General features: G+C 47.2%; 1 protein-coding gene across 1 annotated transcript in view; it reads right to left on the bottom strand.

Moving 5' to 3' along the window:
- TMEM123 (transmembrane protein 123) overlaps positions 1-23016 on the bottom strand; it is a 48213-nt gene extending 25197 nt beyond the window's left edge. Inside the window, exons 1-2 of the mRNA XM_066586436.1 lie at positions 22848-23016; positions 7782-7979 (exon numbers count right to left, since the gene is read on the bottom strand). Coding sequence (XP_066442533.1) covers positions 7782-7979; positions 22848-22926 — 277 coding nt within the window. The 5' untranslated portion in view covers positions 22927-23016. The remainder of the gene's footprint in view (positions 1-7781; positions 7980-22847) is intronic.
- Between the last annotated feature and the right edge of the window lie 531 nt (positions 23017-23547).

Genomic DNA, 23547 nt, shown 5'->3' with positions numbered 1-23547 from the left:
CGCCCCTGAAGGCACCCCAGTTACACTCATAGCGTCCAGTATCGTCGTTACCACCACCACTGCAAACGGAAGCGACAGTGGGTGTCGAATGCCGTACACGTAATGGGCGCCATGAGAACAAATGTCCTTCGGCCAAGTGCCTAGAAATGGTTCAGACACCGGGGCGTAATGATGGCGCCACCTGCCTTTGGATGGCGAACAACAAGACAGTTGGAGCTGCTGGTGCTTGTTGGGTTGTTCAGATGATCCGCTCTACTGGTGGTCTGTTGGGGAATCTTGAGCCCGGTCACCTTGTGTGTCCTCATGTAGCCACTGGTCCCAACATCTCCCAATAGTCTGGTCAGATGATCTTCTCTACTGATGGTCTGTCATGGACAATTCGTGGATAAGACCATCCAGCTTCTCACATTCTAATAAAGCGCCCCTCTTATACTCTGGTAACAGGGTGAAATCTCTTCTCTGGGTCGTAGAGGCGTCTAGTGGTCAACAAGCTCCACACAAGCGGAAGAGGTCACTACACAGAAGGAGCCTCCGAGAGAACCTTATATGCCAAGAGGGGAACCGCTTTTATGGCCTCCGGTGACAAGACCGTTCATCTGATCACCAAAATTCTCATTAATTTACACATATGCCTGAGATGGAGCTGCATGCCGGGTTGCAGCAAAACGAAAACGTAAATTTTTTTTGGATGATATGTTTACTGTAGGGAATAGGGGTGCTACTGAACTGAGAAGCCCACTTTTATGGCACATATTTAGTCGAAAAACAGAGCTAAAACATTTTTCAATTAGGATTCAAGTAAAGACATTTTTGTATCTTCTTGCTCTCACAGAACAGCCGGCTGGTCATCGCTCTGGCCAGAATACTCCGCTTGAAATGAACTTCAGTCTTTGGTTATAGGGGTTGTCCCGGGGATATTTTTTTTCCCCTTAAAAGGGACCGAAATCTGTTAAAATAAGTAGTACTCACCCCGGCAGTCTGGCACTGCTGCCACGTGGGGGCCTTGTTTACACCTACCATCTGACCACCGCAGCCAATCAGAGGCCGTAGTGGCCACGTGCCGTTCTCCACGGTTCTCGGTATCTGAGCAGTGATGTTAGAAGACCGGTATGTGACAGTTGTGGCTTCTGAGTGGCTGTAGCAATCAGATAGTAGCCGTTCCTAACCAGAGACCGCCGGGAGGATTGCAGGGCTGTAGCATTAGATCCCCAGGGTGACGAAAGGTAGGTACGCTGCTTTTATCGCTCAAATGGATTTGGATCTATTTTTTTCAAAAACTGTCCCACGCTTAGAAAACTCCTTTAATTATGGCCGCGTTCATACACCTCTGCTGTGGATATTTGGTGGCGCACGTGACAGATACTACTTGCGGCTTTGTACCATTCAACAGGCTGCAGATTAGAAAATCCACGTTGCATCTTTCCATGCAGATGTTTTTTCCAAAGCATGCAGCAGATTCTGCCCAGATGCAACGCTGTTGCCTGAGTTACATTAAACAGATAGGTGCTTTACAGCAGCCTCATGGGCCAGTCACACAATCGCCAGCAGGGGACCCACTGACTTGTATGAAGACTGTTCTAGACCTGTTCCGTGACCTGTGTCAGGGTCATTCTGCAGGGAGGGGGGAGTAGATAGTCACATTGTGAATGGTGGATCCTCTGTAAGGGCGCTTTTACACCAGAACGATCAATGAATGGAGGCAGAATGGGTCGGGAATCGTCCCAGTCCCTCCGTTCACAGGAAATAGGCAGTAGTTTATAGATCAAAAACTGCCCAGTTACAAGCGCCGATCAGTCGTTCGTTTTTTTTACGTACGCACAATCGTGCATGGGTTTAGACTGAACGATCATCCTTCAGATTCTCACTGATCGGGGAATACGAGTGATTTCTTGGCCCGTCTAGAAGGGCCCTTCCATACATATAGGGGTCACTTCAGTGTAATCCTGCCTGTGATGTCAGTGAGATGACGCCTGCAAAGCCTTCTCTACAGATCAGTAACTGACAGGCTAGTATTAGGATCTGCGGTCAGTGCGAAAAAAGGATGTTTTTAAAATATAGATTGTGACCAAAAATTAGAAAAAAAATAATTGAAAATTTTTAATGAAGCGTTTAACACAAAAATCTGATTCATGTAATAGGTCACTTTCAAATGACACATTCCCTTTAAGATGGCAAACGTAGCTTCTGCTACATCCATATAGGCATCCTTTGTATTTATACAGAACCTTTCAAGTGTAATTACACTTTTTTAAAACTTCTGACGTGCCAGGGATGTTCGAAATTTTGATTGTCAGGGTTCGTGGTGCCAAGACCCCCACCAACTGCTTAAACGAATGGGCAGAAGTGCTCATCTGGTGTATAGTCTATTAGGTCTGTACACCACTCAGCAGTGACGGGAACAGAAGCGGCGCAGCACGTAGGTAGATAAGCACTTCTGCCCATTCATCTTAGCAGTTGGTGGGATCTCAGCGCCGATCAAAGCTTCCGATATGTCACTATTACGTCAGAGGTTTTTAAAGTTTAGTTGCACTTTAAAAGGCTGCGTTTTGAATGCTGCAGTGAAGGCCAATAATGGAAAGGAAGGTTAGTTGTGCCCGCACTTACCTCTGTAATGACTGCGTGGTCCGTCATGAAGCATGTGTAGGACACAGAACACAGACTGCATGTAATCACGTGTAAAAAACACCACATAATGCAACACAAACACCTCGAAAACCAACATCACACTTCACAGCAATGTAGTTTACAGGGATAGAAGAAAACATGGAGCGCTTCCCCCGTGTTCATGACCAGGAGTCGTTCTACCTGGAGGTTTTTGTACATGCAGGTTTAGGAATAAGTTTTTCTGATTTGGTTAATGGAATCTCTTTGGTATCTTCTCTTCCCCATAGATGCGGTTTTACTTTTAGGTGTTTTTCCACATTTTTTTCCTCAGGTGCCACAGAAGTACCTCTAATCAGTGGCCCCTTTGCGCTATTATGTTGAGTTGTCAGGGGTGAGGCTATAGGTGTAGTCAGCATTAGTGCTAGTAGTTTTTTTTTTTTTCACTTTAATATTATATATATATATATATATATATATATATATATATATATATATATATATATATATATATATATATATATATATATATATATATATATATATATATATATATATATATATATATATATATATATATATATCCATCCCCAATAAGGTCATAAAAGGCCATTTTTATCATTATTTTACTTTGTTTTTTTTATTTTTAATTAAATTTTCCCCGCAACAGCAGCGGACATATTACCCACAGTTACAGATTACTGAAGGGCCGTCCACGCTGGCATATGTTCATCCGCGAAACTCAATCCAAAAAGAATGGATGAAAATCTAGCGCTTCACAGATTCACAGGCTATAATGGGTTAAACTTATTCAAACAATGCATGCTTTTGACTAGCTTCAGTCTTACATGTTTATTATTTTTTTGTGATAGAAGATGTGATTTTTCCATCACTAGGATAAGTACATTGCATTACTTAAGGCCCATTTACACGCAACAATCATCGCTTAAAATGCACAAAAAGCAATTGTTTGAGCGATAATCATTGTGTGTAAATGCTCCCATCTTTTACTTTGGCTGAACAATGACTTTTAGGTGAGCATAAAATTCATTGCTCAGCTGGAGAGAAGATAATACAGACCGCATGCTGTGTTTGCTATCCATGGTGCTGTATTCTCCATGGGAGCGCTGATTACATTGTATTCAGCTTGCAGCCCCGTGGCAGAACAAAGGAGCTGAATGTAGAGAACAGGCTACTTGCTGTTCCCTGCATACAACTCCTGGAGGCTCATTTATATGAAAATGAAGGCGATAAGCTGCTAATGGACATTAGTGTCCATTAGCAGTTTATGCAAAGAAATCTCTCAAAACCTTTAAACGATCTTTGCGTGTAAATGGGCGTTTATGCAGTTCATTCTATTAAGCTGAGGACATCAGCATATTAGACTCTGCCAGAGTCGGCATTTAACAGACTTAGTTACATGGTAATTGGAGACCTTTATCAGGCTTCCGGCTGCCATGGGAACCCATTCATACTTTGCGATCGCGTTGCAGGGTGCCGAAGGATTACAAAAAGAGCTCCCTTCCCCTGTCATCTGCTGCAGTGTATATAAATTGTGACATGTAAGGGGTTAAACTGCCAGGACCTGAGGTTTCTCCTTTCGGTTGGAGCAGGAGCCTGACTATCAGTAGTCGGCCAATTCATTGCTTTAAAAAGAGGCATGTGCAAGTTTAAAGTGCATTATTGAGTTTAGTAAAAAGACGTATTGGTCGTCACTAAGGGGTTAATGGTGGCTTTACACAGGACAACCATCATCCAAACACAGTAACACAAAACACGCCTCAGCACTCATACACAATATCTGCATGAAACTGCACAACGTTTCTACTAAACGTATAAAATATGCAAGATTCTTAGCACACAATTTGATCAAATTAGTGGGTGCCCATCTGCCACGTCCAGGAGAACCCTGATGGATGGGCATCTAAGCTCTATAGACACCTCTCTTTGGGCTACAATGCCTCCATATGAATGGGAAAGCTGGATAACTATATACAGTTACTCCCCGACTTGCGAACAGGTTCCGTTCCAGGAGCCCGTTCGCAAGTCCGTTTTGTTCGCAAGTCGAACAAGTAGTAGTATGGAGCGGGATCGCGGGTGGATCCCGCTCCATACAACATCGGGTACAGGCTGTTTCTTACAGCGGGCACCCGGCGGCAGCAGTTCCGACGAGCCGCGCCGCTTGTCGGAACTGTTAACACTTTAAATACCGCTCTGACAGCGGTATTTAAAGTGTTACCAGTTCCGACAAGCGGCGCGGCTCGTCGGAACTGCTGCCGCCGGGTGCCCGCTGTAAGAAACAGCCTGTACCCGACGTTCAGGGGGCCCGTACAGCGTCCCACGATGAGATCGTGGGACGCTGTGTGGTTGCTAGGCAGCCGGGGACCTCCTGAAAGGCCCCAGGGCTGCCTATGCAGAGCGCCCATAGAGCGCACGGCTTGCTAGGCGCTCTGCATAGACAGCCCTAGGGCCTTTCAGAAGGCCTCGGCTGCCTAGCAACCGCGATGTGACCGGACGGGCTTCTATCAGGCTTGATAGAAGCCTGTCCGGTCCCTGCACAGTATGATGTAATGCCATAGCATTACGTCATACTGTGCAGAACAGATTGTTCGCAACTAGCGAAATTCGCAAGTCGAATGTTCACAAGTCGGGGACTATCTGTACTATTACTGAGCCACCTGGGACAAATAGGAAAACGAGGTGCATGACGACTGGACGTGGCAGATGGGCCCACACGAATTTGATCACTTTATTCGCTTTGAAGCTTACATTTGTGGTTTACGAGTGCTGCGGGTTGTTGTTACCTTATTTCATGCAGCCGTGGCTTAATGAGCGCCTTCACATTTCATGTGTTGGATATGCAGACTTTTTATTGCATAACCATCACCCAAATAGATTCTCCATACAGCAGATGTAAGCGACACTTTGCCTTGTAAACATGGCCATCAACCGGGTGACGAGTGACAATTTGTTCACCCGTCAGCTTTCAGCTCACCCAAATATAGTCGCTGCTTTATTATAGTCTGGCGTAGAGAGACAATCATTGTCTTTTATTGACTAGCTGAGAACCTTTCAGGGAGGTGTGGGCTTGCTCTGCGGACGTCCCTTACCAAATGCCAATTGGTTCCCAACTTTTTTTTATTTTGGGAACATTTTGCCCTCCTGCTTAAGGATCACTCACTGCTACGGTCTCTGGCTGGTTTGGGTATCCAAAGCTACAATCACTGCAGCACCGACTGTTCGGTTGAACCAACGGAAGACCACAGAAGTGTTGACCTCTTGCACATATTTATGAGCGTTCAGCAAACTCTGTAACCAAGGAACGTGCGTTGGGCAAGTGCTGAAATTTGCAATGCATGCTCGCCAGTGTCGTTCGGACACTTTAGTGACTATTAAGACGGTTGTTCTGTTTAAAGCCACTCTAATCCGCTGAAAATTGGTTGTGCCCTTAGTCTACCCATGGATAGTACAATTATGGCCGCATACTACCTCTAGTTCAAAGGAAAGAGAAATGGAATTGGGACGGCAACATTTCTCCTATTACGTCTTACTAGATGATTGGGATTGAGGAGACCAGAAGAAATACTTCAGCTTTCTTCCAGAATGAACGCCTCGCGCCAAATATACGGTATGGCCTGGCTGCGCCGAGCGTCAAGCACTTTGCGGTATATATGATGGTGGATACGAAGGAGTTAACGTTCATCACAAAACCCAGCGACTTACTGATGCTTATTCAGATTACTATGACTATTATCGGTTGTAGGGAGGAATTGAGACAACGGCACTCCGTATAATGCAAATTTCTCTACAAGGCAATGACATAGGGAAATAAGGGGACCGTCAGCTTCTCCGATAAATCGCTCTTCTGTACGGTTCATGCCAGTAATGTTATTGCCACACAATGTGCCCTATAAGCTCGGGTTGTTTGCTGTTTACAGGGAAAAGTAATGAAATACTAGTAAAAAAGTTACATAAAACAAACTTGTTGCCAACTTCACCGGCCAGATTTTTTTTTAACAGGAGGTTACTGTATCATAAAGTGTTCAGAAGAAACCAGTTCTAACTCAACGCTGCCGGCCTCACGCGCCATTTACCTGCAGGGCCTGGCACATGTATACACTTCTATGTTGTAGGGCAAAACAGTAAAATGTATCTCTGTTGGTGCAATACATAAAGCACGGACACGGAACAAATGAGAGGTAATGAGGATACCAGATACACACTACAGACAACAGGAAGAATGGACACACAGCACGTAGGAAACAGCAAAGGACATCACAGAGTTGACCACAGTCCTTGGGATGGGAGGCCTCTTCTCCGACTCGACCCCCACATACCGGTCCAGACAGGAGCCGCACAACACCTCTCAGGTTATTTTGGAGGAAAACCAAAGGAATACAACTTCTCCAGTCCTTGTTTCTCATTGGAAAAAAAATCTCATGTCTACCACCAGTGCTGCACAATAACAAAGTGACTTTCCAGTCCTGAGCAAAGATGGCCGCACCGCTTCACTGACTACCTGATGCACAATGTGCTCTAAGACTTGTAATTAAGAATTATGGAGCCTGTTGTACTCTTGAGAACTTGCAGTGCAGCAGAAACTTTTTTTGTAGCCTTCTGCAGATCTGTGCCTCCACACAATCCTGTCTCTGAGCTCTACAGGCACTTCTGTCCTCCTCATGGCTTAGCTCCGATATGCATTGTGAGCTGTGAGACCTTATATACACAGGGGTGTTTTGTTTTTTTTAATTATATCCAATCAACGGAATTTACCCCAGGTGACTCCAATCAAGGTGCCAGAGCTAAATTTCGAGGGTCATAAAGGGTGTGAATAATTATGTCAATGCAAAATGTTAGTTTTTCTTTTTTTTTTTATTTGCCAAGGCCACAACATAAAATGTAAAAAAGTGAAGTCAGTCTGAAGACTTCCTGAATGTAGCGCATATATTTACTGTGCAGGATGGAAGTGAGCCCGGTCCTCAGACACAGCATGAGGTTTGCTCTACTCTTGTGCACGGAGCTGTAATGTGGCTTTGTGCATACGCGTTAGACAGAAATCTCTGTTCCAATGACAATACAGGAGGAGGAAGGAATCTCTTACACTAATGTCTATATTGATATGGAACGCCGCAGAACCAAACTAGGATCACACCTTCCAATGTTCCCTTATGGACGATTACCTTGTGTTGTGGAAGTCACGTGAGTGGTATTGGGAGCCAGAGTGGTAGCAGTGGTATGACTGGTGGCTGCAGTGGTGGAGTTGGTGGTCATGGGCGCTGCAGTTGTACTGCTGTTCCCTTTCTCTATAATAGGCGACGTTGAGTTTGCAGGTGAAGGGACGACTTTGCTTGTACTCAAAGGAGCAACCGTTGCAGGTGCTAAAAATGAGAAGAGAGGAGAATATTAAAGACAACATTTCTATCCTAAAACATTTTTACCTTAACTTTCGTATCTCCAGATCTGTCCAAGTATGCATTCCCACCAAATAGGGCTAGGTGCACACTGGCCTATGTTCGGGTCATCTGCTGACCATGTAACACCACGGGCAGCATATGGCCCTACTGTAACCTATAGGGCTATGCAAATGGAGGTTTTTTACATATACCCACGGTCCGCTTGAAGAACTTGTAGCATGACCTACTCCAGCCCATTTCACAGATGAGACATAGAACACGCATCGTCTGCATATATTGGACAGCTCACAGACAGGCCGCATGCTGTCCTAAAGTTGCATCCAAGTGCCTCGGGTGCCATTCGCAGTTACAGCCATGTGCACCAAGTCTATGGAGAACTACAAGAAGTACACCAACACAAAACCAGAGGATCTTCTAGAGCAGCGTTTCTCAACTCCAGTCCTCGGGGACCCCCAACAGGTCATGTTTTCTGGATTTCCTCAGTGTTGCAAAGGTGATAAAATCATTGTCGGTGCCTCGGACATTACAACAGGTGTTCTTACTATAGGATATCCTGAAAACATGACCTGTTGGGGTCCCTGAGGACTGGAGTTGAGAAACACTGAGATTCTAGGAGATATGAAACCAAATAGAGCTTAATTAATCTCCCCCCCCCCCCCCCCCCGCCCTTTTCCCACAGTGTTCACCATATGGCATGAGCGGCAACTTTATCCTGCAAGTGAATATGATGACGGCAATGACAAAATGTATGTATTTTTTAAGAGAGGTTGTACTACAATTGCAAGTTATCCCCAGGATACAGGATAACCTGCTGAACGGTGGGGGTGCAGTAACCCTACAGTGAGGACAACAGAGGGCACAGGACCCCTGTACTCAAGATCTGTGGGGGGTTTCAGCAGTGAGACCTCCACAGATCAGCAATTAATCCCATTTTAATGCATTACTACGTTTGTATAATCGTAATTCAAAAAAGTTGGGATGCTGTGTAAAATGTAAGAAAAAAAAAAAAAAGAAGAATGCAATAATTTGGGAATCTCAACCATATTTTATCCACAATAGGACACAATTTTCTATTGCATAAAAAAAATTAACTTCTTTAGAAATTTATGGCAGCAACACATCTCAAAAAAAGATGGGCGGGGCCGTGTCTACCATTGTGTAGAACCCCCCTTACAACAATCTATAAACATCTGGGAAGCGAGGAGACCAATTGCTGGAGTTTTGGGACAGAAATGTTGTCCCATTCTTGTCTGATGGAGGATTATAGCTGCTCAACAGTCCCGGGTCGTCTCTGCTGGATGTATCGTTTCATAATGCACCAAGTGTTTCCTATTGGTGGAAGGTCTGGACTGCCGGTTCAGCCCCCGGACTCTTCTTCTGTGAAGCCATGCTGGTGTGATGGATGCAGTATGTGGTTTAGCATTGTCTTGCTGAAATATGCAAGACCTTCCCCGATAGAGACGTTGTCTGGATGGGGCATATGATGTCCTAAATCCTCTATATACCGCTCAGCATTCATAGTGCCTTTCAAAATGTGTAAGCTGCCAATGCCATGGGCACTAATGCAAGCTCATGCCATCAGAGATGCAGACTGTTGATCTGTGGGCTAGTACCAAGCTGGATAATGCATGTTCTCTTCAGTCTGCAGGTCATGGCGTCCGTGGTTTCCAAAAAGAACTTCAAATGTCTATTCATCCGACCACATAACAAATTTCTATTTTGCCTCAGTCTATTTTAAATGAGCTTTGACCCAGAGAAGATGCCAGTGCTTCTGGATTGTGTTATATGGCTTCTTCTTTGCATGATACCACTTAAACCTGCCCTTGTGGATCGCACAGTGAACGGTGTTCAGATAATGATTTCTGGAAGTTTCCTGAGCCCATGCGGTGATTTGCATTACAGAATCATGCCTGTTTTTAATGCAGTGACACCCGAGGATCTTGTGCATCCAATATTGGCCATCTGCCTTGTCCCTCGTGCACATTAATTTCTCCAGATTCTCTGAATCTTTTGATATTATGTACCGTTGATGGTGGCATATTCAAAAGTCGTCACAATTTTGCATTGAAGAACATTTTTTTCTGAAATTCTTCCACAATTTAGCAGTTTTTCATGGATTCATAAACCTCTGACCATCTTTACTTCTGAGAGACTCTGCCTCTCTAACATGCTCTTTTAATACACAAATGGAGCAACAATACTGGTAGCTCGGCCCCGCTCTCCAATGAATTTCAACAGGCAGGGGGATAAGATTAATCCAACTTCTCTTTTTATTGTGACAATTAAATCCAGCAGATACGCGTTTCGCGGTAGGCTCCTTCATCAGTCAAGCTGGGTTAGACATAAGTAGACTACTTCTCCCGGTGTTCCCTGGTCGGCTCGCAGCGTCTTCTGGTAATACCAGCGCTTTTGGGTTTATTTTCCAGCCCCAAGAGTTATGTCTAACCCAACTTGACTGATGAAGGGGCCGACCCCGAAACGCGTATCTGCTGGATTTAATTGTCACAATAAAAAGAGAAGTTGGATTAATCTTATCCCCCTGCCTGTTGAAATTCATTGGAGAGCGGGGCCGAGCTACCAGTATTGTTTCTCCATTTGCTCCTTCTTGTCCACCAATTGGTGGCTATATCTGGTCGGTAGCGACTCCTAGTGAAATTGTCACACAAATCTACACCTTTTTTTCCTTCAGCTCCTTGAGGGTTCTCGTCCCCAGCCATCCTGCTGGACTCCATACCCTCACACACTGGGATTGCTTCACCCCTTTGCTATCTCTTTTTATACAGTCATGTGACTAAGTAGGAAATTGACTAGGGATGAGCGAGCGTACTCGGAAAAGCACTACTCGCTCGAGTAATTTGCTTTATCCGAGTATCGCTGTGCTCGTCCCTGAAGATTCGGGTGCCAGAGCGGGGAGCTGCAGGGGAGAGCGGGGAGGAACGGAGGGGAGATCTTTCTCTCCCTCTCTCCCGCCCGCTCTCCCCTGCTCCCCGCTGCGACTCACCTGTCAGCCGCAGCGGCACCCGAATCTTCAGGGACGAGCACAGCGATACTCGGATAAAGCACATTACTCGAGCGAGTAGTGCTTTTCCGAGTACGCTCGCTCATCCCTAAAATTGACCCTTCAGCTGCTTATTAGTAACACTTTTCCATCCTTTTATTAACCCTGTCCAAACTATTCTGACGTGTTGCTGCCTCAAGGGGTATTTTTTTTTTTACAGTAAAATGGAAAAATCTCCCTTTCACCTTCTGATATGTGTTTCTATGTTCTGAATAAAATATGGTTATATGAAATTCTCAAATTATTGCATTTTTTTTTCTCTAACATTTTAGATTTTACACAGTGGACCAACTTTTTTGGAATTGGGGTTATATAATAAACACACTATAAAATACTATAAAATTATAGATAGAGGGTTTAAAAAAACAACAACAACATGCTGTCTGTCTATAGCTACCACTAGAACTGCACACTTTGCAGATGCTGCAGCGATTAGCTGACCACAGTGAGTCTTGCAGCTGCGGGAGAGGAAATGCAAAAAGACATAGCAGTCTAGGGAAAGTTCTCAGCCTGGAGCACAGGACAGTAAAAAGATTGTGTCCACACCAGCTTTCATCTAAAGGCCCATTTAGACAACGATTGTCGCTCAAAAGATGTCGCTCAAGCGACTTTTGAGCGATAATTGTTGTGTCATTTGCAGCGCAAGATGAGCGATCACCTTGCGCTGCCAGCAGAGGATGCAGAAGACAAGCGGGGAGTCCCTGCTTGTCTTCTGCATCCAACTGTTCCCCGCTCAGAGCGCCTCGCTGTTAGACGGCCGAGCGCTTGGAGGGAAGGATGCAGAAGACGAGAGGGGTGTCCCTGCTTGTCTTCTGCATCCAGCTGTTTTCTGCACAGAGCGCCCGGCTGTTATACAGCTGAGCCCTCCGTGCTGAGTATGGAGAATAGAGCTGGACCGCTGTGTTCTTCATACCCAGCCTGTCATGAGGGAGCGGGATACAGCTGAACCAATAGTATCACCAGTATCCCACTGCGAAGCCCTGGTAAGGCTCATCGTTGTCTTTCAGCACGCTGAAAGACAACGATGAGCGACAGCTTAACGAAAACTGCACGATGTCAGTACAGTTACACAATGATTATCGCTCAAAAGACGGCTTTTGAGCGAATCTTGAGCGATAATGGTTGTGTCTAAATGGGCCCTAACTCTCCTAAACTCCCTTTTCTCTACATGGGGGTTGTATACAAAGCAAAACAGAACAGCCATGGTAATTTAAAGGCTGGTTCGATCTGGTTGCGGACTGGCAGACTATGCGAGAAGCACTTCTTATCTGAGCCCGTGATACAAGTAAGGACGTGTCCACACACAATGGAGGTAAATGTTTACTGTTTCGCTCAGCACTGATTACCACAGTCCAGGAGTCCCTACTGTTATCCTTAGGCTGGGGTCACAGAGGGCAGAATCCCGCTGGAAATCTCCCGCCGGTTTTGCCGCAGTGATAAACCGCGAGATTTCTGCTGGGAAAGCGTAGATTTAAAAGCCACAGCACTTCGCCGCAGTTTTTGGAGTGGCTTGGCCGCATCCTTTTCCGTTGTGGCCGGTTCTCCCACAAAGAGGAGCGCGGGCACAAAAGAAAATAAAAAGAGACATGCTGCGGCCGGGGAATCTGTGCTGCAGCGCCGGCTAATGCTGTCTTTGCCGCGACGGATTGGCCGTCCCCTGTGGACGAGATTTTTGACAAATCTCGTCTACATAACTGGCTAAACCCGGGATTAGCGGCCACAGGCGGATTTGCCGCAGCGAAATTCGGCACGGAATTTCCGCGGCAAATCCGCCATGTGTGAACCCAGCCTTAATGTTAAGGGTCCTACAATAGGAATAAACCGGGACCAGGAGTGAGGGCTACTTACTAGTGGAAAAACATCGAACTCTGCACGGGTCTAGTGTGCCTCCAGCTTAGGAGCTCTGGGGAGAGGGGCAGCCCAAGAGACAGCATTTTTATGTGGGCATAAAAGACTCAAGCTTAAAAGGGGGTTTCTGGGCAAAATCATTGATTGTGTACCCTCAGGAAAGGTCATCAATAGTTGATTGGCTGGGATCTCAAGCAGCGAGCCCCAGCCTATCAAGCTGAAGCCTGTCAGTGCCACCTATTCCCAATCATTGTTAACACTTGTTATAAATTCACTTTAATTTGAAGGAATGCTGCCATCCAATAGGTGGCGCTGCAGAGGTATTTTTCCATCTTCCTTATTTGCATAAATTACCCAGAGGAGCTAGCATGGCCTTATAAGTCTCCTTACTCACCTTTTAGGTATCCCTACACAGTTTAGGTGCTCTCCTTGGGGAGAGACTATACCAACCCTAACCCACTCACCCTTTAAGTGTCTGCAAAAAAATTTTAGGTGCTCTCCTTAAGGTGACACCCCTCCTGACCCACGATACACAGGGGTACGGAGTGATGCAGACACGACAACCCCAACCCCTGTGTAGTGGGGGATGGCATTGTCTCTCCCAAGGGAGAGCACCTAGAAGGGTTGTGAGAAGACACTTGAAAAGTGAGTGAGACTTGTAAGGCCAGGCAGGCATAAGGAAGATGGAACAAGACCTCTGCAGCGCCACCTATTGGATTGCAGAAATCCTTCAAATCAATGTACGACTTTTTAACAAGTCTGTAAAACAATGATTGGGAATAGGAAACCAAGCTAGAAAACCATACACAGACAGCTGTTTCACCCTCATCAGTGTGATCATTGTTTTACAGACTTGCTAAACAAGTCGTTCATTGATTTGAAGGAATACTGCCATCCAATAGGTTGCGCTGCAGAGGTATTGTTCCATCTACAATTCCAGGATAAATCTTGATGTCTAAACAGGCTGCATGAGCGCGAGTAAGCTGGTGGTGACGTCATCAGCCCGTACGCCAGTGTCAACAATTCTCGTGCAGTGTCAAGGGGGCGCAAGAAAACGGACAAACAAATGTGAAGCTACAGTAGTCTTCGGCTAGAAAGCCCACGCAAGTCCGAGGGAAGGAGAGGCAAACAAGCTGTAAATCACAGAGACATTCAGTGGTTTACACTACTATGATGGGCACAGAAATACACAGGAAATGTAGATATCATCCCCTGTCACGAACACAAACCAAAAACACAACGCATCATATGACAATAACAAGATGCAATAAGAAAAATGTGACCACGTAGCCAAAACAATAAAACTCCAAAACTTATATAAGCCTCGTAGCAAACAACACAGCAAACACTATCAGAAGGTCCTGGCAAACAGAAGCCGTACCAAAGGTCAAGTATCTTCATGGCCGGACACATTTATTCTAGCGCTGTGTGTCCCTGAGGCACGATCCGTAGGCTGGACATTTGAGAGAAACCCCTTACAGAGGGCAACCAGGGAGGGGGAGAAACACAAGACGGCAAGTAATACAACGCCAAAGAAATAAGAGCGCCTTCACAGCAGGGGCATTCCATGTCAACTGGACCAGGGGTCCCCACTTGACCATCTCCAATTTTGCTGAAAACTTCCATAGATATTCACCACAGCCCTTTGTGTGGAGGTCTCACCAACCACACGGCGTTTCTTCGAATCGAATATGATGTGCCAAAATCAGGAAGAATTAGCTCCATGCTCCGTTGGCCTTGCCAAGAATTCGACATGTCACCTGAACACATACAGCCGAGTCAAAGCACTGAAGTTGTTTCAGGAGTTTGAATTTAAGGGTCAGAAATTGATTAGTCAGTAGTGCCGGCCACTAGACGGGTCCAAGCCAATTACTACCTCTCCATAGCCCAGTGTACTGCAGCGCTGACGGTGGGCGCCAGATCAGTTGATCAGCAGACCCCAACCGATCAACTATTGATGATCTATACATAGGATACATTATTAATAGGACTTCCCTGGAAAACCCCTTTAAGAAGGAACATTTTTTTTCTATTTTGCAACAGAAATATAAAACAGATATCAGAAACGGTGATGTGAACAAATCCTTATACTCAAAATAGTCACGGGTGGTTGGAACATTAAAACTTCACACATGCCCAGTGTTTGCCATAAACGTCAGCTAGGCGGTGGTGAAGCCTAATACAATGGGACCCCATATGACCGTTAGAACATGGGTCCCGAGCATCATGGAAGAGACTGCGTGGACACTCAAGTCTATAGCTCCTTCTTAGACACAATGAGAAGTGCCCGATCCTTGTTTGCCCAAGTGACATCATCACTGATAGGACCGCCCACTGGACTCAGCTCAGAATAATAGATAGAAATGAATAGTTTACAAGTGAATCTTTCCCTATAAAACTATATAACAATCTGCTCGGCTCCTCCTACTCTAACATCATGCCTGCAGATTGGACAGCATGTTTGGCCCAACAGATTCCCTTTTGGAGGTTAAGGGACCCGTCACCTAAAATAGGGACCCAAAGTTATATGAAAACTAAAAAAGAACAAAAATAGATTTCCAAAAACATGTAATTTAAGTAGACAAAAACACAAAAAGAAAACCCTATCAGCCCCGAGTCCGACACACAAATGATCTGGCACCCTACAAGAGTCCGCTCCATGCTTCCTGTTTAGGTGGTCCTGGCATTCCCCCCATCCCACCCACATGGCAACATCCAGTCCCAGAACACAGGATCTTACTGGCGCTGTGATGACTAGAGACTGTTATGGGAGTTGCGGCAGATGGTGAGAATCCCATAAAACAAGCTAACCTACAGAATGCATAAAGTAGTAATCTGTATCTGCATCCTGGGACAAAAAGGCAGCTTAGAAAATGGCCAAACAAATGTGAAGCTTCACTTGTAGGCTGGACCCTCCAACCCCGCAAGTCCGAGGAAGAAGAGACAAACAAGCTGTAAATCATAAAGTCAGAGACATTCTGTCTACGTGGAGTTTACTGCAATGTTCACACAAATCCACAGATTGGTTTACTACAGCCTTTAACCCCTTAAGCATCAGAATGTTTTAGTCGAAAGAAGGACCAGACACTTCAGGGATTTTATCAATATGGGGATTATACTGCCCTGTGTGACAAAAGGGTATTTTGTAATATTTTTTTTTTGTTTTATTAGTGGTAAAAAAACGTATATAATTTTTTTTAAATAAGTAGACTGTCTATATACACAGGCCAATCCGTCATTCAGTGTTCCAGATACTGAAAGGCGAACGAGAAGCCAACAGATTCTCGTTAGTCGTTCATTCAGGGTATACATTAAAGGGGTTGTCCCGCGGCAGCAAGTGGGTCTATACACTTCTGTATGGCCATAATAATGCACTTTGTAATGTACATTGTGCATTAATTATGAGCCATACAGAAGTTATAAAAAGTTTTATACTTACCTGCTCCGTTGCTAGCGTCCTCGTTCCCATGGAGCCGACTAATTTTCGCCCTCCGATGGCCAAATTAGCCGCGCTTGCGCAGTCCAGGTCTTCTCCTGTTCTCTATGGGGCTCCGTGTAGCTCCGCCCCGTCACGTGCCGATTCCAGCCAATCAGGAGGCTGGAATCGGCAATGGACCGCACAGAAGAGCTGCGGTCCACGGAGGAAGAGGATCCCGGCGGCCATCTTCACCGGTAAGTATAGAAGTCACCGGAGCGCGGGGATTAAGGTAAGCGCTCTGGTAAGCTTTCTTTAGGTCCCTGCATCGGGGTTGTCTCGCGCCGAACGGGGGGGGGGGGGGGGGGGGGGGTGTTGAAAAAAACCCCGTTTCGGCGCGGGACAACCCCTTTAAGGATGCGGGAATCTGAACGACGTATCAGCTCATGAAAAAAAAACATGAGTCGTATATAAAAGGAGTCGAATTTCGGGAAAATTGAGGAGTCCGAGGTGTTTGGCTTACGGCTCCACAGCCCTGGAGTAGTAAATGTTTAGTACTGAAGCAGTAATATCGGGTCACATGGAGGGATTGTGTCACCGGCGTCCGGGAAATCTTGTGCAACAACACAGTTGCGTTACTGAAGCCTTGCTGGATTAACCTCCAGATTACATCTTGTGCAAACAATCACATACAAAACCAGGTGATATAGTAGTGTGGGAAAAGTAATCCAGTCCAGGGGCACAAATATTTATCAGGTCTGCAGCCATATGCATCAAGACAATTACATTAATCGGAGACGCAGTTCTAGAGAACGTCGAAAACCAGCTGTGTGCCTGCAAATGGAACTATCGTGGGGGCGCACAGCGCAAATTAAAGGACAGCTGTAAAACATAACCAAATAGTTTCACCAGCACAGAGTAAAGCCGGTTTTGCATCTGTGCCGGAGTCACCGGCCGGAGGGTCAGTCACAGATGCGGCAGGGATACCACAGATACCGAGGAAAAATAAAACTGTCAGCTTGGCAGACCCAATTAGCCAATGGAGTCCACCCGCTGCTGTTCGGTTCTGTCCTGAGATGGAGGCGTTCAGCCGTGGGGATTCGGCCTGTGAACAGAGCAGGAAAGCGGAATCCCCAACGCAAGTGTGAAACCAAGAGAAATAAATGGAAACCCAATCTAGGGACACACATGAAAATAAAAATGACCCATATTGGGTTCGTACAGCTTCCCAACTAACTCTACCTATCGAATACGGGCTACAAAGAAGTACGGGGCAGACAGAAGGGGGCAGTACCCGCCAGACCAGACCATACACTGCTTACATCCGGACAGCACCTATAGGCATGCATAGAAGCTGGAGACTAAAGGCCTGCATACTAATTAGACTTAAGGCATCCAAGCCCTACCAATAATGGTGAGGCTGGACCACTCTCTGTGTTATGGGGCAGCTCAACTCTCCACAAGCAGACCATGTCAAGGGAAAAGAATTGTGTACGCTGAACTTCAACACCTGATTCTTTTGTAGGGAGATAAGCCGATGCCAGAGCTGTATGGCGGTGGCTTATCTCCCGAAACACTTGAACATTTGGCGAACGTTCATATGTATTGGGAAGCTGAAGGTGCAACCACCAGATAACGATTACGGGTAGGGATGGTGTAAACCAGAGAGAGAAGGCGGCATACTAGCCTACATTGTAGCCGATATTACCCATCATGCAAAATGGGATTATCACTCAAAATTCATCCAAAGGAACAAAATTAAGTGGTAATAGTGTAGTGCAATTGCAAAAAAAAAGTTTACTATTAGTTATCGTTAGCATAAAAAACCAACCACTGGATCGTTCCGTGTAAATGCTCCGCATTTTCCGGAGGGTGAAGCGCGAAGCTCGCGATCCAGCAGTAAAATCTGTGTGTAAACGCTCTTAAGTTAGTCATTTAGCCGACTGTCGTCGCATGTAAAGGGGGCATTAGCCTGTCACAGAATGCAGGGGGAGCGGCTGGAGATCTCTTCCGACCCCCCAGCCTCTATTCATTGCAAACAGGCAGTCGCTCAAAGACCGAACCACTCCTGTTCACACTGAGCAAGGCGCTCAGCAGTCCTCGGAATGACTAGCGACTACCGAGCTACTTCTCGCTCAGTGCCCTGTCAGGGCCCGTGTAATGGTACCTCTATATGAGCAGTGATAACACTCAGGCTTCTGAAGGAGGAAGCCATTCATCACCCGCTTCCTATAAGCTACAAGCAGCCAGAGTTCAAGAAAGTTTCTGTAGTTTCCCAGAATGCAGCCTTCACCCAGAGACCCGTAAATATAGGAATATAACAAAAACCAGCCCTACACACAGACCTACTCACTGGGAGAGGGGCTTCGGACGGACATGTCAATAATACTGTGGGAAGAGTTACCCAAATAACTAGTAACAGAATGGGAACTTTAGAGGGGTTCTCTAGCCCCCCAAGATTCTAAAACTTACTCAAGGTGGAAAAACAAAAAGCAGCCATACTCTCCCCATAGGATCCCCCGTCGCTCTCCTTCCAATGGTGTCTCCTCCTCTGCCGACACCGGGATGTGTGACTGCTACAGCCAATCGCTAGTATTGGCGCCGTCATCCCTGCAGCAGCGAGAGCAGCCGAGGATCGGGCACTGACAGTGTGGAAACGATGGGCATCAAGTTAGACTAATATAACTAATTTTTTTACGTTTTTAAGCCACCCGTAGCAAATTTTTTTTAAAAAACACACATTTATTTTCGGGCCAGACAACCCCTTTAAGGCTAGGCGCCCACAGAGACTTTGAATACGGCACACGACCAAACAGTGCAACGACTTAGGTTACATGAAAGACAGCGCAACTCTGCGATCTTCGGTTGTGCAGTACGTTCCATCTAAAGCCGCTATGTAGCCCTCACCTAAAACCGTGAGGTGAGCAACACGGGTAATACCGGCGCCTGTCAGGGGTGCGATATATTAGGCAGCAAGTTGATGTGTTGGAAGCAGGAAAACCGGCAACATAAGGATCTGACCGACTGGGACAAGGGCCAAATTGTGACGACTCGGTCAGAGCATCTCCAGAACGACAGGTCTTGTAGGGTGTCCCCGGTTGGTAGTGGTTAGTACCTACCAAAAGTGATCCAAAGGAGGACAACCGGTGATGGGGTGATGACGGGCGCCTAAAGCTATGTGTTCTGTTTGGAGGCTGGTGGGTATTTCTGAACTACTTGACTGCAGAGGATGGCCAAGGTCTTCTGACAGTCACACGCGACGTTCTGGTCTCCTTAGATGTTCGGCTCTTTAGTCTAGAATGGACGGCACCGACAACAATGGTGGTCATCTGGCTTCCGGCATTCCAGCCAGCTGGACCAAACAGCACAACATGCTGCGCTATTTCATCTGGGATTTAGTGCCACATCGACACAAGAGGCTCTGAAGGGAATGTCAGACGCAGGCGTGACCCGGCTTTATAGTCACCGAGCATCTAACGCTCGTGGCGGTAAAATGGGAAGCGCAAAGAACATGCAAGTAGGATAGCGGCCCTAGGCCATCTGCAGGGCCCGCTGAGCCCAAGGATGCATACGCAAAGAGATACGTGAAGCACTGCGCAATTGGGCTGGAAAAAGAACACGTCTGGAATTAATTAGCCATTTCCATTGGTACGTTCGTTTGCCTTGCGCAAATTACAAATCTCCTGCGGGTAGAGAAAGTCCAGTGAAATCTGCCAATTCACACGCAAAAAAAACACCCTCGTTCATAGCGCAAAAACATGCACACGATTGCACTTTTTGAAGCCAGCCTTAGCATATAAGGTCGGTCTCACACGACCGGATTTCCATTGCGCAATCCTGCGATCATTACCCACGCGGACGATCCGCCGTACCCTCCTCACATTTAAGGAATAGCCCATTCGCATCTGCGCTCAGATGAGTGGATAGCGATTTCCACAAACGGATTTTAAGTTGCAGCATGCTCCATTTTGAAGTCAATGGAAGCCGTTCCACCGGCGCCCCATCCGCAATTCACATTGTGGACACCCGCATCACCGGTTAGCAACGGCACAGGAAAAACCAAATCTGTAGTGCGTATGGCGAACAGCAAGCGCCCGTGGGCATCCGCAGTACAGAGCCCTGAAGGGACGCAGGGTCGCCGGCTGTGGTCAGCGACGGACTCCGCAGCGGGCTCCCACATGCAGAATCTGACGCGTCCGTGTGATACCGCTTTAAGGCCGGCTGCGCACTAACGGGACGGTTCTCACATGCGGGAGCCCACAGCGGAATCGGACCCTGTGCCCAGCGGGCGGCCGCGCCTACCTGTCACCTTTCTTCTTTCTCTGTACTGCAGATGGTCCGGCTCGGCGTCAGACATGTGTAGTACAGTTTATTTTTTTTAAATCCCCGTTTCCCGCACCCTCGCCAGGTGATGACGGAGAATCCGCAACCTTCCCGCAATGTCATTCCGCACAAAAATATAACATACTGCGGTTCTTCCTCCGCGAACAGAAATTGCAATTGCTTTCCGCGAGTGTGCAGGAAGAAGCGCTTTTCCATAGCGTGTAACGAACAGTACTCGCCGCGGACTCCGCAATGTGCAGCCGGCCTGAGGCATGAGGAACCGCTACAACCTAGATGTCTCCATATGACAAGAGTTACGTTACTTCCCAATGGCAGGAGAATCCCGCCATTATACCGCGCTCTAGTTGTCCTTCCTGCCTAAAGACGGGAAATGAAGGTTTAGACTTTGCATAAGAAGGTGACACCATCAACGGGGATTTCCTCTCCTCCTTGCAGACGTCTTCAGGTCTCGGCAGCCCGACTAGGAATTTCCACTTCTTCACTTGCCTTCCTGAAGCTGAGGATAAGACAAGACGCGGCGGCCCGAGGTGAAGGCAGAGAGGAAGTCCCGTGCCCCCCACTAACCCCTCCGTAAAAACGTCCTCTGCAAGAAACCATGCAGAGAAGGGAAATTCACAGCAGGTGGTGTGGGTCTTCAAGGGGGTTTAGGCCACGGGGGGTGTCTTACGGGGTTTGTAGGGTGGTCTCACACCTGCATCGGGGGGCAGGAAAGGGGAATCCCGCGGCCCAACAGTTCCATCGCTAGACAGAACCGACCCAATTGACTATAACAGACTCCGCCCACTTTCTGCCCAGCTGCCCAATTTTGGGACGGAAGAAAAAGCGTTTTTCTCTTGCGGTACTTGCAGCCGGATCTGCAACGTAACCTCCGGTGTAAACACCGCCCCAACATCAGACGCCTCCTAAACCTCATTACAAGAGATGAGATCCGACTTCATGCAACTTTAATACTTCCTGAACAACCCTGTGACCTACAATAGGCAACTACACAGCTGCAAACACAACTGTGCCGCCATCGCAACACTCAGATCCCCCATGTGCTGCCACCACTTCAGGAACCTCCTAAAACTTCATAGGAGGAAGGAGACTTCATGCAACTTTAGCAGTTCTTGAACCGCCTGAACAACCCTGTGACCTTCAAATAGACAACATCGCAGCTGCAAACACAACACCCGGCCGCCATCGCTCCACTCAGACCCCCATGTGCCACCACTTCAGGCGCCTCCTAAAACTTCATACAGGAAGTGAGACGCGACTTCATGCAGCTTCAGCAGTGCCAGAGCTGCTTGATCCGACCCATAATTGTCAGTTCACATGCCTTCCCAGCTGCGATGGCCGTCTGCCTCGACTCCCCAAAAGGTTCCCCTTGGCACCATCACTCCAAGCGGCTCCACCTACACCACCACCGTTTTAGGACACCGGAGGTTGTCTTACTCGCGTAGCGCCCAAACCTCGACCTTACCAACTGCCCCTTACAGCGACCCTCTGGTTTGGGGGCAAGATTCTGCCCCCAAATTAGGAAGGGATATATCAGCCGCGCTCGATCTTCTCCTGCGTCGCCCGTTTGTGCTGACTCCAATCCTACTTTTGGGTGGCCAAGATGGCCACCGCCATTTTTAGCCAAACTATGCACTGCTCTGTGATTGGCTCACATGATCAGTGCTGGCCAATCACAGAGCAGGTACTGGTAGTCTAACACTACCAATGATCTGAGGGATATTAAGTAGTCTAAAGATGATGGTGGTCATCTAAATACAGCACCGAAAGTAGCGCAACTTAGGAAAAGATGGCGTACGGGTTATACACCCCTCCGCTCCGGGAAGGGTCATTTAAAGGGGTTCTCCAACACCCCAAAAAGTGACCGCTAAGCCAATCACTGGCCTTTGTCATATTTAGATCACATGACCGCGGAGGCCAGCGATTGGCCGAACACAACAGGTGACCGCTGCAGCAATTTCCTGGACTGTTGCAGCGGTGGCGTCCATACCGGTTGCGCTCGGGGGGCATCTAAACCCAGAAAGCCCCTCTGCAGACCGCCCTGCACACTTCATGGGACTTGTAGAGCCTCAGAACCGCCGGACCTGGGACATCCCCACTGCGCGCAACTTCCTGCGCCACTCCAAACTCTCCTGCCATGTGTAACTCGTCCTCCCACCGCCCTACTTACGGTCAACAGACGCCGTCATGGTGCAAGAAGCCGCCAGGAGCAGCAGCCCCGTCCACATCCAACCCGCCGACAACTTCATCCTGTACCGGTAGCCGTGCGACCGAGCAGACACAACCGCCACTGCGCACCTCACACTGCCCCTCAGGCTGCCGGGCACGCGCACTGAGCGGGAGTGGGCGTGGCTGCGGCCCACGGCCTGTGGAACGCAAACGTTGCGGCGTAGTGCGTTCCAGAGGAGACGTCGTGACGTCATCAGAGCGCTCTCCCTAGTTACAGGAGGAGTGTAGCAACCTGTGTGTTATTAGTCATGACTGGAGATATATTAGTGTTATATCACAGGATGTCACGATAGAAAGACTAACATGGTTCATTTCAGGGTGCATTTAGAAGGAGCGACTAGCGTTCAAATGAGCGGAAGTGAACGATAATCACGAGCCAATGATCAAACAACGTACGAGAATTGGCCGCTTTTCGTTCGTTTTATGAAGGCATGAAAATCATCGTTGACTCGTTCGCTTATGTAAACAGCGCACATTCGGTCCTTTTCAGTCACTTATACGGCGAATGTGGACAACTGAACGATTCGCGTTTGAACGAGCCGAACAGGCTGCACAGAGCGATTAGCGGTGGCGTCATTCGTTCATTCAAATAGAATCGGCTTATCTAAAAAGACCCTAATAAATAGGGTGGACCATGTAAA

This window comes from Eleutherodactylus coqui, chromosome 1 (genome assembly GCF_035609145.1).
Source record: "Eleutherodactylus coqui strain aEleCoq1 chromosome 1, aEleCoq1.hap1, whole genome shotgun sequence".
NCBI classification, from domain to species: domain Eukaryota; kingdom Metazoa; phylum Chordata; class Amphibia; order Anura; family Eleutherodactylidae; genus Eleutherodactylus; species Eleutherodactylus coqui.
The sequence above is the reverse complement of the archived record's forward strand: the minus strand, read 5'-3'. Positions and strand labels throughout refer to the sequence as shown.